We start from the raw sequence: 14,053 nt of genomic DNA, 5'->3' as shown, positions 1-14,053 counted from the left end.
TGAAGCTGTAAACCTTCTCCTCGTCAAACTGTTCATGTTTTTAATCTAACTATGGTTTCTGGGTCCAATTCAGAAGGGGGGAAAATTGCCTTCAGCACTGAAGGATTAGCTGAATATTTTGAGGAAGAATACCAGCAGCTGGTTTATAACTTTTTCTCTTTCCACAGGATTCTCATAAAAATGTCAGTGACAACAGAACTAAATAAGAGGGTAGGATATAAATCTAGATAATAACTAAAAGCTCATATCATAAGCCTTTACCACAACACAGCTGTTCTACATCGAAAGAGAATCCATTAAGATTCTGGATGAAACCTTAACGTAAATGAGACGGAGTAAGATCAACCCCGAAGGTCCAATGACTATAATCTAGACTCATTTAACTCTGGAGAGACAGATGACCAACATGTTGACAACCTCCACTTAAGCAGTGATGAATTTAGCCACAGACACTGGTTGCTTTGTTCTCAATGTCATCAAAATATAGATAACAAAAGGCTGCCTTAAAGAGATGAGACAACGTTAAGGAGATGTAGATGGAGTCACAGTGGTGATATTAGCTACCGCACTCATGGATGGAGATCACTGCCAGAAGAGGAGGGGCATGGAGAAACTCTTTGCTTTTTAAGAATCACACTGAGTTTTGATCAAAAGAGGCTGCAATTTATTATCTGAAAAGGTGAAAGAACTGAAAAGGTAAATTACGCTATGGTAGAATATAAAAGTGAGTACAACTGATCAACAGTGTGCAGGAGTTTCTGGTTCTTTCACTTCAGATCTTTTCATCCAATAAACTTCCTGGTGTGCAATAAGTTTACAGAAACTGATATAACTTGATATAGTGGCAACTTCTGAACTGACAATCAAAAATCATCAACATAATATTGAAAATTTCCCAAAGTATTTTCCAAATTGGTGGATTAACTAGAACTTTATGGATATAAAAACAGAAAAAAAAACCTTCAGTGTTTTCTTACAGATTGTTACATAACATCTATTCACAACAAATCTAAAAGGCTGATGTATAAGACAGAGTTGTCCTTTTGTTCTGTCCACCTCTACAGTATGTGTGTGTGTGTGTGTGTGTGTGTGTGTGTGTGTGTGTGTGTGTGTGTGTTTCTTTCAGGGAGAGCCATGTGGAGTTTTAACTGAGATGGATTCAATAAGAAGAAGAAGAAAAAAAAGGTAGCCGACAGCGGAAATTCTCACTAATGAAATTTGTGACATGGACAGGAACGAGCATGTGAATGGAAGCTCACACGTACAGTCAAGCAGCGCCTCACGGGTCGGATGTCGGCAGCATCTGCTATGAGCAACATTGTAATTAAAGGCCAAAAGAAATGTAAATCTAAATTTTCCAGTCAATAAATGTGTTACTCCAGTGTTTGTTGTGCGAGAGATGAAAAGGAGGAAGTGGTTTGCGCACTACAATTGATCAAAGGCGACTGTCTGACTCATAAAAACACTTTCTTCTCTGAAAACCCAGCCTGATCATCCCATCCAAGCTGAAAAGTAAATTATCTTGCTCATTAGACAGGCAGCGACATTCTTGGCATGCCTCCTTCTCTCTGACCCAGGGCCAGTTTTATGGGCCCATTAGTGGAAATGAGACAAGAGGAAGTGACCAGCCAATTTCCTGTCTGAGGGAACGTGGCTGTGCACGTAAATGAAGGGACAAAACAAGGAGTTCATGCTTACCCAATCTGACAGAGCGGATGTTATCTGCTCCATCTCATTGTTGGCTGGACTGATGTCAACTGTCACTGCAGTAACATGACACTGTTCTGACCACATCTACTAATAAGGCTTTAACCACCGATGACTCAGACTATGAGCAGATTTAAAGGACTTCAGCATCACTGCATTACATTGCATTCTAAAAACACACAGTAAGAACAATATTTTTTCCCATGGAGTTTGACACTAAAAGATGTGTACCTATAGTGCAAGTAGGATTCTGTGACATAACAACTAGATTTAAAGCCAATCATAGTCTAGCAGTTAAACTTTTGAGATGAAAAATCTCCAGAATTTTTAACATATTAATTGAACTTTTGTGAAAAAAAACCATATCAGACTCTCCTTCAGCTTCTCCACTCTGAGGAGATCCTGTCTTCATGCAGGCCTGTGCTTAATGAGGATGTTTCACATTGACAGAATCTGCCAGTCCACGTCTTTCTCTTATGCTAACCTCAATAAATATTGTTATACACTTCCGACTGATCTCTCCTGATCGAAATAAGAAGAGGAAGTTTAAAAAAAGTGTTTTGGTCCTTGCTCAGCTATAACATCATGTCATTCTGATCTGTAGCTGCCAAGCCCCTTTATAAATGTCCAATAAGACTCGACAAAGACTAATATCGACCGTATATACTGCAGTGCTGTCTGTATTAAAACCAAAATGCATATTTAGGGTAGCATGATTATTTCATTATGTAGTAACAATCAGGTGATTGATAAAGAAGAAAGCAGGCAAAACTGATCATATTTCATGCTTTTAAACAGGACTGAAATTTAGAAAATTTAGAAAAGAAATTTACTATCATTCATTCAAAATATGGTCAAAAAGCATGATGTAGAAAAACTGTCAATAGTCTCTCCCCATCTTTACAACAATAGTGTAAAAATACACCTGTCAAACCAAGTAGGGATTCAAATGAGAAATATTTTCCATTGGTCCTAACCAAGTGACAACTTCAATTGCTTAAATGAAATGAATGAGGTCAATAAACTGTCAGTTTACAGAAAAAGTAATTCAAAACTTCTTTAAAGAACATGTTGAATAACAAACAGCCTTTTCTCATCTAATCTCCTTAGAATAAAATGTTAGGCTGCACATTTGACGATCAAAAGATGTTTAAATATAAAGACAAAGTGTCAAGACTTTGAAAGCAACAAAAGATGCACTGTTCTGCTGGACCTCCTCTAATGCCTGAAAACAAGTTGGCAATTGCAAAAAAACACATAACACTCCGTGGCTTAAGTTGGAAACTCCACTTGGCCAAATAAGTCCCCCCATTATGCCCAAGCACAATGTGCCTTTGTCAGGGAAAACCCTGGAGGAGACAATGTAACTGGATTTCTACCCCCCTCTGATTTTGGAGAAGAGTCTCGGTTAACAAACGACACAGTTGCTAAAGAGGAGGACTGAGGAGATTATGAAATCGAAGTCATGAGCAAACACTTGAGCCACTTAAGATTAATGGATCATTACAGTGAAGGAAAGGTGTGAAATTAAGCATTTCAGCATAAAAAAAGTGACGCTTCTTACGTTGACTGCATCATCTAAGAAAGTCCCACTCTTGGCTGTGATATATCAATGATAAACTGCAGGCTTGCTGGAGAGGTGGAGCTGGAGTGATGAGATTCAAGAGTTCATGGGTTTAGTTTTAACTTTCACCTGTGACAGCGCACTGCTTCTCTAAGGAAGTACTTTGAACTTCACAGTGACAAGCTGTAAACAAGTTTAAGACTTTTTTTGCTTAGTTTTGACTCAGGTTAAAGTGAAGAGTGATCAGTGTCATTTAAAGGCACAGGGAATTCAATATAACGTAGTAATGAAATATAAAGTTTAGGAAGTAGCTGAGACAGCAACATGAGTTCCTGTGGTCACATGTACTGTATTGTGATGCTGCGTAAATTGTTTACTCATCCCAGCATTACTTTTACCTCCAGTGAGGAGGAAGTAGATGGCAGTTTCAAAGATCAACACAAGACTGGATCTATGCAACTTGATGCACTTTACGTCATTAACATGACCAAAGTCAGCAAAAATAAAATAAGATCTAATTTCATCTCATGTGTGCTGTCCTTCATAGATATAATCCCAGTAACAGACAGCTAATGGACAGCTTGTCGAACATTATCCAGTTGTGACCAAGTGGAATGACCAGGGAGGGGCTTTTTATAAATCTGAACTGGTTGGGGTTTAATGGTGCAGTGGAGGTTGCTCTGACGGGATATGAACTCTACAGAGATCTATTGTTCTGCTTGCGACCCCTCCCTCACATATCTGAAGAGTGACATCAGCCCCTTCCTGATTCTTCACCCTGTGAAGACCCTTTACCCAGCCCTCCATCTAAAGCTCCCCCTCCTCTCATACTCACACCCTCATCATCGCCTCAGGAGTTTTGCTACTTCAAGTCAAGTGTGACCTGAGGGTCTGTTACCAGTTTTTATTAAATAAAAAAATGGCAAAACATTATGAAATAACAATTACTCAGAGACGCAAAGTACAATTGAAACTTTCAATCAAATCTGATGAAAAGATTTTGTTCATCTGACAGCAGAGATCATGTAGATGCTCAGTCCTGCCCCCTTTCTATGCCAGCTTTTGTTCCACTTCCCTCACATTTCCTAACAGAGATTTTACTTTAATAGCCTTTAAAAAAATCTGATATATGATACAGGGCATTTCTGTCAATATTCTAGTGAGGATTTACTGATGCGCTATCCATTAAAACTCTGGCACCTTGTCATTTAAACAAATAACTTGAAAAGTTGTCTGGCTGAGGCTAGAAAAACAGAAGCACACCTGGACACAGGGAGGGTCTTGGCTCTCTGTAACTTTAAAATGGATCTGTGGATCTGCCTGGCACACAGAGGCTAAACTAAAGAATTCAAATAACTGTTTGGAGACTCCCTTCGGGTTATGAGTCACAGTTCAAGGGTCGTCAACGTGCCAGTGGCTCCGCGGGCCACAGCAGATCAAAGGCATGGCAGGGAGGCTGGACAGACGCCACACCAGGACACTGCTATCCCTTCCCAGCATGCCCGGAGTTTGACACCTCTGCCTCAGCCTATCAAAGCCTAGCCCTCAGGGAACGCTGGTGAAACAGTGGGAGGTGAAAGGAAGCCTCTTCCTTCCTGTCCATCAACCAAGAGGTTCCTGCAAGCCCAAGTCAGCTCTAACCAGCACAATAATATGGTTTCAGGAAAAGCAGGGGACGTAGCAAAACCATTAATACTGTTCAGAGATGAACTCATGGGAAGGAGGAAGGATGAGGGAACACAGCACCTGCAAGAACTAATGATCCTATGTGGACAAACGGCGACAAAGCTGTCAGGAGTGATGGAAATAACATTATAATAACATATGACATAACTCTGAAAATGTGCCTGAATTTACATGTAAACTTCTCCTCCTGGTGAGTAGCTCAACCCCACAGCAACAAACCACCTCATCATAAATCACCACAGAGGTTGGGGTTTGCCAGAACTGCAGATTGGGCTTTACATTAACTTTTTACCAAGTGCAGCTGAACTTAATTTCTCTGTACAACCCTCAGTGATCAAAGTGAGCAGCAGGAGATATTGGTGCTTGAGCTGGATACTCCAGTAACAAGGTAAAGGAAGGGCGCCAGGTTGATTAGATTAGATGAGGTAAATTAGATTCAGTGTCTTGTGCAGTAAATAGCCATTCATAGCTGCTTCGACACTTCACTGGACAGACATTAAGGTTTGAACACACATTTGTCCATCCCCATCCACCGAGTGATTCTGATTTTAATTGATTATTTTAGGAATATATAGGCCAAGAAGCAAGGGATCGGAAAGAGTAAAACAGATGATGGCAAATGATTGGCCCGTTCCATTCTTTTCCCCAGTTCATGTCATGGATTTTCTCAAAAAACTAAATACTAAAAAATAATAAAACTGAACACTTTGTATGTTAGTAACTATTTACATGAATACATGTTGCAAATAATCCTAAGGGTTTCTTGGAAGTTCAGTACAAATTTAAACCCACTCTGCTGAAAAATAAGCAAATGGTGAGCCTCAGAATACACATACTATGAATTGCAAAAATTTAACTCAGAGGGTCAAACGTCATAAATTCATAAGTAAAAAAATATTTGGAGTTGAGCCTTAGGATTTTGCAAGGTCCCATGAATTTAATAGAAGTTTCCACTTGATTTTTTTTTTCAAGAAAACTCATGATATGTATTGGGGGGTCCTAGGTGAGTTGGTATGGAATGAGTATATTAGTATTTGTAGAAAATGCATTATATTTAGTGCATTTCAAGTGAGCCATTTACACTTGAGTGTAATATACTGCTTGTGTTGCAGTCCAGTGTGGTCAGAGACTCCATTTTGCCATTGTTTCTCTTTCTCAGACACTAATGCCACAAACAGTTTATCATACATTACAGTAAATGCACTTTGAAGACATTTGCAGTCTTGTGACAACGCCTTTAAAAAACCTGTGAAATATGATTAATAATAAGTTAGCATTAGCCTGTAGTTTCTGTTCTGTTGCACACCACGTACCGTTCCCACGAGTGGGTAGATGAAGCCAGCCCCGATGCTAGCACGGACCTCTCTGATTGGCAAAACAAATCCAGTAGGTGCACCCTTCTTGTCAGGCATGTGGGACAGGGACAGGTGGGTCTTGGCCATGCAGATGGGCAATGATCCGTAGCCCTGGTTATAAGGAAAAGAAATTTAATGCTTGATGTGTGTGTGAGTGGGAGAGAAAGTGATGCACACAGAGAGAGAAAGGAGATGAGCTGCATGACTCTTATCTTTGTGTGAGACAGTTTATGTAGTCGCAGCAGTGATCTGACCTGTTGATTGTAGTAATCTATCTTGGCTTTTGCTGCTGGAGACAGCTCGATGTCATCAGCTCCGTACACTTTCTGGGCAATTGTTCTGATCTTCTCTGCTATCGGCATCTACAAGACAGGGACAGGTGGAAATGAATTCACATCTGGCTGACATCAGGGTTATAAGAGTTAAACAGAGTAAATTAAATCATTTGACATACTTGACTTATACTTTCCAATTCTTGCGATTCTACCTTTCAATTGATGTCTCTGCAGTCCAACATCTGCAAGGTCAGTCTCTTAAGCCATAACTTGCCAGGTAATATCTTTTTCAATATTATCTTTATAATACTAGAACAGTGGCTCAGTGAAATTTTAGACTTCCACTGTGAAAGCCACAAGACCGTAGACGAGCACATGCTACTACCTGACAGGTGTTGAAATCAAGTTACAGTGGCCGGGATTTGCTCATTTCTGTGTTTCTGTGACCCCATTGTATTATTGGTGTTGATCATTTATAACTGGGGTTGTCGATCTGCATACTAAAGCGCCTGATTTTTGGCAGTTTACAAGTTATGGTACAGCAATATTAGTGGTGTGAACATTGCGTTTACACGTGTCTGTCGGTGACATGCTTTGCCAAGTTGGAAGTGGTGGCTCCTTTGGTCTGTGTAGGTTTGAAACATCTTTTACAGATGGGCTTTCTTGCCTCTGGAAGCTTACCCTGACTGTTAGCTATGTAAGCAAAACAATGCCACATTGCTTAGTTGACAAGGTGCAGACAGTTGGAAACAGTGCTTGTAATTGCAGTCATTTCCATCACCATGAAAGCTGCAGCATGCGTCTGAGAGACAATAAAACATGGTTGGCACGCCCACTATGCCTGCAGGGAGTGGAAGCAGAGCACTGCACACACATACTGCCCCACTGTCACTCATCTTGGGAAATACGGCTCCTATTAAAACACTGTCGGGCGGCCCAGTAGTTGAGTGGTTAGGGCGCATACCATTTGAGCGCAAGACGCTCTTAGCTAAATAGGTGCACACAAGGACATACACGAACACACGTCAGTGTAATAGGATCAGTTAATTTACGTCACAACTTCCCAAAATCACTAACTCAAACCAGCTGATCTGAACCAGCTTTCTTTAGCTATACATTCTCTGGCTTTGCTCCCAAAGACAACATCATCACTTACTATAAACAGATACAGAAGAAGTAGGGTTAGGGATAATAACTGCCTGTCATGGAGCAATGAAGCAAAGACATTCAATTGGATGAGGTACCTTTCAATATTCTTAGGTATGATCAGTTAAGAAAAAGACAAAAGAGCTCAGCTCTGACCTCTATGTTGTACAGGAACTGGAAGTTGCTGGGTCTGCTGGCAGCTTCGTTCACAGCCTGGGCCAGCATTAAAGACCCTCGCCCACCCTGCGCCCAGTGGTGACACGGTACCGCGTCAGATGCTCCGCTCTCCTTTGCAATCTGACACACAAGATCAATCTCTGCCTGGGTGTCTGTCCTGAGAGATCAGCAGTGGGAAATGTTAACAGTGCTTGGTGGCCATAACAACAAATTATGTATTCGAGGATAAGATGAACCAAACACTATTGAGTCTATCAAATTACTGTATATTACACAAATATTGTGTTTTTGCAGATGTATATGGCTGTATGCTTCTTACTTGAAGACATTGAGCGCCACCACGACTGGTACCCCAAACAGATGTGCGATCTCGATCTGCTTCCTGAGATTGCTATGACAGCCGCCTGCAACCAGGCTCAAATTCTGGAGAAAAAAAGATAGGAAAAACAGAAAAGTCAGGAATACATGATTGTAATTCAATCTAAATTTTAAAAAACCTATAAAGTTTACTACAGCTGGCTGTCTACCAAACCACATATTAGCCATCATGACAAAACTTCAACAAGGAACTGCAACTTCAGGATTCCTCCCACAATTTCTCTTCAATCTTGATTCCTGTCACATCTCTACTGTCCAGGCACATTAATTCCATTAGAATTACCTAAAAATCGATTGAGGTTCCTTTGATATTGACCATTTACCCTTATTACACCAACAATTATTTAGTGTCACAATGAAAATGGCAAACACTATTTAAAGTATTCTTCCAATGGAGGCAGAATGCAATGCTAAAAGCCCAGCTTAGTATGCGACACCATACTGAGGATGGTTTTATTACATTGTCAGCACAAAAAGGGAAAATCCTGGAGAACTCTGCTTTTGCCTTCACTGCTGAGTAGTTTGCAGAGATGTAATTTGAAGGGTATGACAGGAAATCCGTAATTCCAGTGAAATCTTAGTTTAATTGACCTCATTTCCTATTTATCCATTTAGCTGGAGCTGTCCAAACTAATAGCTAAATCAGAATATATGCCACTCACCTTGTTAACAACAATTAGTTTTACTCTAACTTTGATGTGGTATATTGTTAGTATTTAGAGTCATTATACTGGGTCTGGTAATGTACTTCAGTATGCACGGTTATTCATTAATCCTTCTCATATTTTATACTATTATGTGCAGAACTCCAGTTACCCTGAAGCACATTAACAGCATATTCATTCAACTACTCCAAGTTTGACCACAGTAATCCAATCTTGAACTGTGTGTGTGTGTGTGTGTGTGTGTGTGCAGCCGCAGGCTCAGAGCAGTAAGGCTGTACAGGTCCCATAAATTCATTTCCCTGGCTCTGTTTTCCTCCAGTACTTCTGGTTCTCGTTAAGAGCTTCACAATTAACTTATACTGCTTCATTATTTACTCAGCTGAACCTGCCTCAGAGACCAGTGATTCTATCCAGATATGGACATATGCATGCATGCACACGCACACACGCACACACGCACACGCGCGCACACACACACACACACACACACACACACACACACACACACACACACACACACACACACACACAGAAAGAATCCCACCTCCACTGTGGTAGGGCCCACATACCCGGAAGAAGGCTCTATTTGTGCTGTTAATCGAATGAATGCCCATAACCATGTTATTGGCGATGTATTTATGCATATGGGTGGGGAATTAAATGTCAGTGAGAACACAGCTGGAGGCCTGAGGCAGATAGGTTGAGTACAGTCTGGAACTTCCTTTATTGCATCACACACAAATCTCTATACATGTGTCAAATGATGGCTCATTTCCCAGCCTGCCCCACAAACACCACAAAGGACAAACCCAGTCTAAAGGATTTGATAAGCGATATGCAATATTGTGCTCGCTGTGTTGTCCAAATGCATGAATGTGCAGTAAGTTATCGCCCTGCAACTCAAGGGTGATCCTAATGCTTCATATCTTTAAAGAGGGTCAGGGCAGTAAGAGGCCCTAAGGACATGCTGGGAATGTCGAGGGCTACAAAGCTACACTAAGAGATACTGTACGGCCACCCAAGGTCATCCTTGCGGCTGCGAGTTAACTCAAAAACACAGACACACCACCAAATAGCGTTATGTTAATGAGAACATGATTTATCTTACAAGTGAGGTCTTGCATTGGCCAATTAGTTTAAATGGTTTTATTTTTCTTGAAAACAGCTCAACCTTTACAACTAAATGTAATAAAAACAGTCAGAGTCAATTATTTTAACTTGATTGGAATTGATGGCACAACTCACTAAATCCACAGCTCAAAATGTTCTCTCACTTGTTTATCTTTTCACCACAGTGGCGATGCTTATTAGTGTTTGCGCATGCTTGTGCCCACGCATGTATATTAGTGTCCATCCTCTTACCTCATCGATGTACTCTTTAGGAAGAGGTGCGCCGGCTGACACCTGAAAACAGACGAGAACAACAAACAATCACACACTTCAGTGCCATCTTGCATTCAGCACGACAAGGAACTGATGTTTTCTTGCCTTGTTCCTCTTTTTAATGTTTCCATGGAAAAGCCAGCAAATACTGCCGTTAGTTTGCAGCGTACATTTCAGTAAACAGGAAGCAATAAATAGCTAATAAATACCAAGAAATTCTAAGCAAATTTCCTTTCTATAATCATTTTAATTTTATGAATGCAAGTTTTTTTCATGGGGGAATGCCCAAACATCTGTAAGTTTCTTGCCTGAGCTATCAGAAATGTCGTCTTGCCATGAGATGCCCTTTATGTTTTCACATACAGTATACTGTATGCACCATGCATTTGTTATTCTCAACATCTGTACAGAAGAGTAGCAGGTCATCCTACACATTTCTAATAGGTGGACCGAGGTCCAGATCTGGACCCAGACACTGTGCTATCTGGACCCGGACGTATAAACTGTAAATTACTGAGAATTATTAAATTATGACAGAGCGTTCCTATTCTAACCAGTGCAGCTTTTCTAGCTTTTACAGCACTGGTCACGTGATGCTGCTCAGCTAATCCTTGCGACTCGGGCCAGTCAGTGAGATACACACACACAGTAAGAGACGTCATCAGAAAAATACGTGGGGAAAGTGGGATAGACGAGGGAAAGAATGAGATAAGGATGTGTTAAAGATTTTCAGTTGGGTTGAGATTTGTTGATATTGTTTATTATAGAAATGGTTGAGACTGTTCATTAACCATTTGAGTTAACTGTAAAGTCAAGCTCTATATAACTATATAAATATATGACTAGATCGCCTTGAATTATACTTGAATACAAAGATAACTTTCACTGACTCAATAAACTGGCGAATTAATCCTTTTATTGAGTTACAGCTCCTCAAAAACATAGAAGCTCTTTTCATGACCAGTAAAAGCATGTTATGTTTTGTGTGGGGTAATTGTGATTGTGCAAACAACAGTGTCATATGCTAGTTTAGGATGTTGAAGACATTTATGTCACTGACTACTACAAAGTGAACTACTGATCACTACATCAGAGATGACGTATGGGTTCACACTGTGCTATTTTAACAAAGAATTATGGAGAGAAAAACATTCAGAGGGCAGGAGGTAATTTTAAAGCTGTGCATTTCCAGTGCAGTTCACACATTTCACTGTGTTGACCACAGTTTTTTTAAATAGTGTTGGCAACAGTGTTGTGAAACTTACATTTGGACCTCCTCCGTGCATCTTCAGTGCTCGGACAGTTGCAACCAGCACCACCACATTAGGCCTCAAGCCTGACGCTCGACACTTGATGTTGAAGAATTTCTCCATCCCGATGTCAGCTCCGAAACCAGCTTCAGTCACTGAGTGAACAGACGGGATGTTTTCATACACAGCTCAAGAAAACAACTATACAGCATATTAATATATCTACCAATAACTTCTTGACTGTATAATAAGATTCAGGTCAGGATATAAACATAATGTAAGTGGTGAGTGGTTAATCTTGTATCCTATCTACCTCTTTACTTTATGTTAAATACCATGTTTAACTTAATATAACCTCAAAATAACTTAATATACACGTGTGAGCTCAGTTCATGAGAATCATGGGAATAAGAAGTGAGTGCAACTGTGTTTCTGTCTGAACAGTAATGCCGTATTGAGTAATGGGTTCACTGTCAGGGCTCTCAAAGAGACAGAGGGCCTCTGATGTGGATGCCCCTTCACAGAGGCCTCTTGAACAAGCTCCAAACCAAGCAAATAGTCCACCTGGAATGACGGCTTTGTTAAGATAAGGTTTCCTGTTACTGTTAAGTGTGTGTGTATGGGACTGCGTGTATGTGTGTGGCACCATTGTTGTAAAACGCTTTCCAGTGGCCAAAACTAAAATTTCAGAGGAAGACTAAACTTGATTTCACACCTAACTTGTTTAGTGAGGCTTTGACAACTTCTGTCGTAATTCCCCATTTATTGCAGAGTTCTTACCCCAATGGGAACACTGCCATTTGAACCTGGTGGGGGAAAAAATAACTGCACGTACATCACCAGAACAGCTGGGCCCCTAAGACAACTCTAGTGCTTGTTTGGTGTTTGTATTGAAAATCCAAAACGAAGCATCAATGAGATACTTGTATGACTTTGAAAGCTAATCTGAATACATTTACAACATCCTGTTCCCTTCCTCTGTTTCAACCTGCCAGGCAGTATTTATTTACATTACCATTATAGTCCAGTCTGAGCTTCATGAACTCTTTATGGCCACCAGAGAATACCAATAAAGCCCTCAAGTAGAATGTGACTGACGGTAAAAAATGATGAACTCATGAGTACCTTGACTGAAAGCAGGGGGCTAAAACAAGCACTTCAAACATTTAATGTCTAATGTTATAACCTTAAGACCAATAAAACTTGTCCAAAAACAGCTGTGGGGGGGAAAAAAAACAAGATGAGGCTCAATGAGAAAACAAGGCACACTTATGATGAAAATGAAATCATTTAATAACACTGAGGTCAACAAGGATATTCAGAGAGAGAGAGAGGAGGAATCAAATACAGTTATATAGGAGGTAGAAAATAGAAAGACTGAGAGGCTTGTTTGTTTTAATAGTCAAGGTTTAGTATTGATATAACTGTTTTATCATGCTAATAAAACTCTATTCACTTAAAAGTTATATCCCACTTGGGGAAGCAGGTCAAAAGTGACTCATTAAACATAACCGTAGCCATCTCTTCCCCAGACTCCCCCTCCACTCCCTCTGAGCCATCTTCTTCTTCTCTAAATTACCAGGCAGATGTATGTTGTTGAGTGACACATGTGTTTTTGTGCGTGGGCAGCCTGTGTATAGAACTCAATGACCAACAGCTAACATTCAATTTAATTAACAGGATGATAATGTACACATGTCAGGAAACAAACTAAATTAATATGATAAATGATGTCTATGTCATTTGAATGCTTGTGTATGTGCACAGATTTTATCTATCACCATCATAGTTCCAGGAATTAATCATATTTATATACTTTTTTATATATTGGTTCTAGATGTAAAAATTAAATAGAGGTAAATAAAATTATCTTTCATTTTACTGGAATTCAACACACAAGAAAAAGTTTGGTTACAGGAGACCATCATACACATGTGGTCTTTGGTAAGAAAAGAGTAATTCACTGTAGCTTAAAGTGTTTGTGTGTGACACTCAAGTCTCTGAGGCTTCAGTGAGAAAACAAGTGTTTCCATAAAGAAATGCATCATTCTGCTTTGTTAGGTTCTCTGTATTAAAATACAATTTATTTCCCCCGAGACGAAAGAGTAAAAAGAGTTCCAGGAAGGGAAGGAGAGCGAACAGAGGCAGAAAGAGAGAGAGTAATGAGGAGAATGGTGAAAAAGAAAAAAAAAAACCCAATCTTATTACTAGGACTGAACAGTTTTTTCTTATATAAAAGACAATATTAATGTTAAGTAGAAACTGTGGTTTCAGGGCCTTGGCTGCGTCATCTCTTAACAAGTCTCTCTGAGTAAAGAGCAACAAATAAAGCCTGAGGGATGAGCACAAGACTGTAACTAGACTTTGTTTGGTCACAGACCTCTGACAGAGTGTAGTGTTTCTCATTAGCGCCACGCTGGAGCTTTGGCTCTGTGTGCTGAACCAGGCTGCCAATATAAATCGCAGC

General features: G+C 40.1%; 1 protein-coding gene across 1 annotated transcript in view; it reads right to left on the bottom strand.

Annotated features, from left to right (window-relative positions):
• Positions 1-14,053, bottom strand: part of mthfd1l (methylenetetrahydrofolate dehydrogenase (NADP+ dependent) 1 like) — a 36,906-nt gene that overhangs the window by 1,800 nt on the left and 21,053 nt on the right. The window contains exons 21-26 of the mRNA XM_071479348.1: positions 11,602-11,741; positions 10,316-10,357; positions 8,230-8,333; positions 7,890-8,067; positions 6,567-6,674; positions 6,271-6,423 (exon numbers count right to left, since the gene is read on the bottom strand). Coding sequence (XP_071335449.1) covers positions 6,271-6,423; positions 6,567-6,674; positions 7,890-8,067; positions 8,230-8,333; positions 10,316-10,357; positions 11,602-11,741 — 725 coding nt within the window. The remainder of the gene's footprint in view (positions 1-6,270; positions 6,424-6,566; positions 6,675-7,889; positions 8,068-8,229; positions 8,334-10,315; positions 10,358-11,601; positions 11,742-14,053) is intronic.

This window comes from Trachinotus anak, unplaced genomic scaffold (genome assembly GCF_046630095.1).
Source record: "Trachinotus anak isolate AG129_WGS33_773 ecotype Australia unplaced genomic scaffold, CSIRO_AGI_Tana_v1 ptg000005l, whole genome shotgun sequence".
NCBI classification, from domain to species: domain Eukaryota; kingdom Metazoa; phylum Chordata; class Actinopteri; order Carangiformes; family Carangidae; genus Trachinotus; species Trachinotus anak.
Note: the sequence above shows the minus strand (reverse complement) of the source record. Positions and strands in the feature narration are given on the sequence as shown.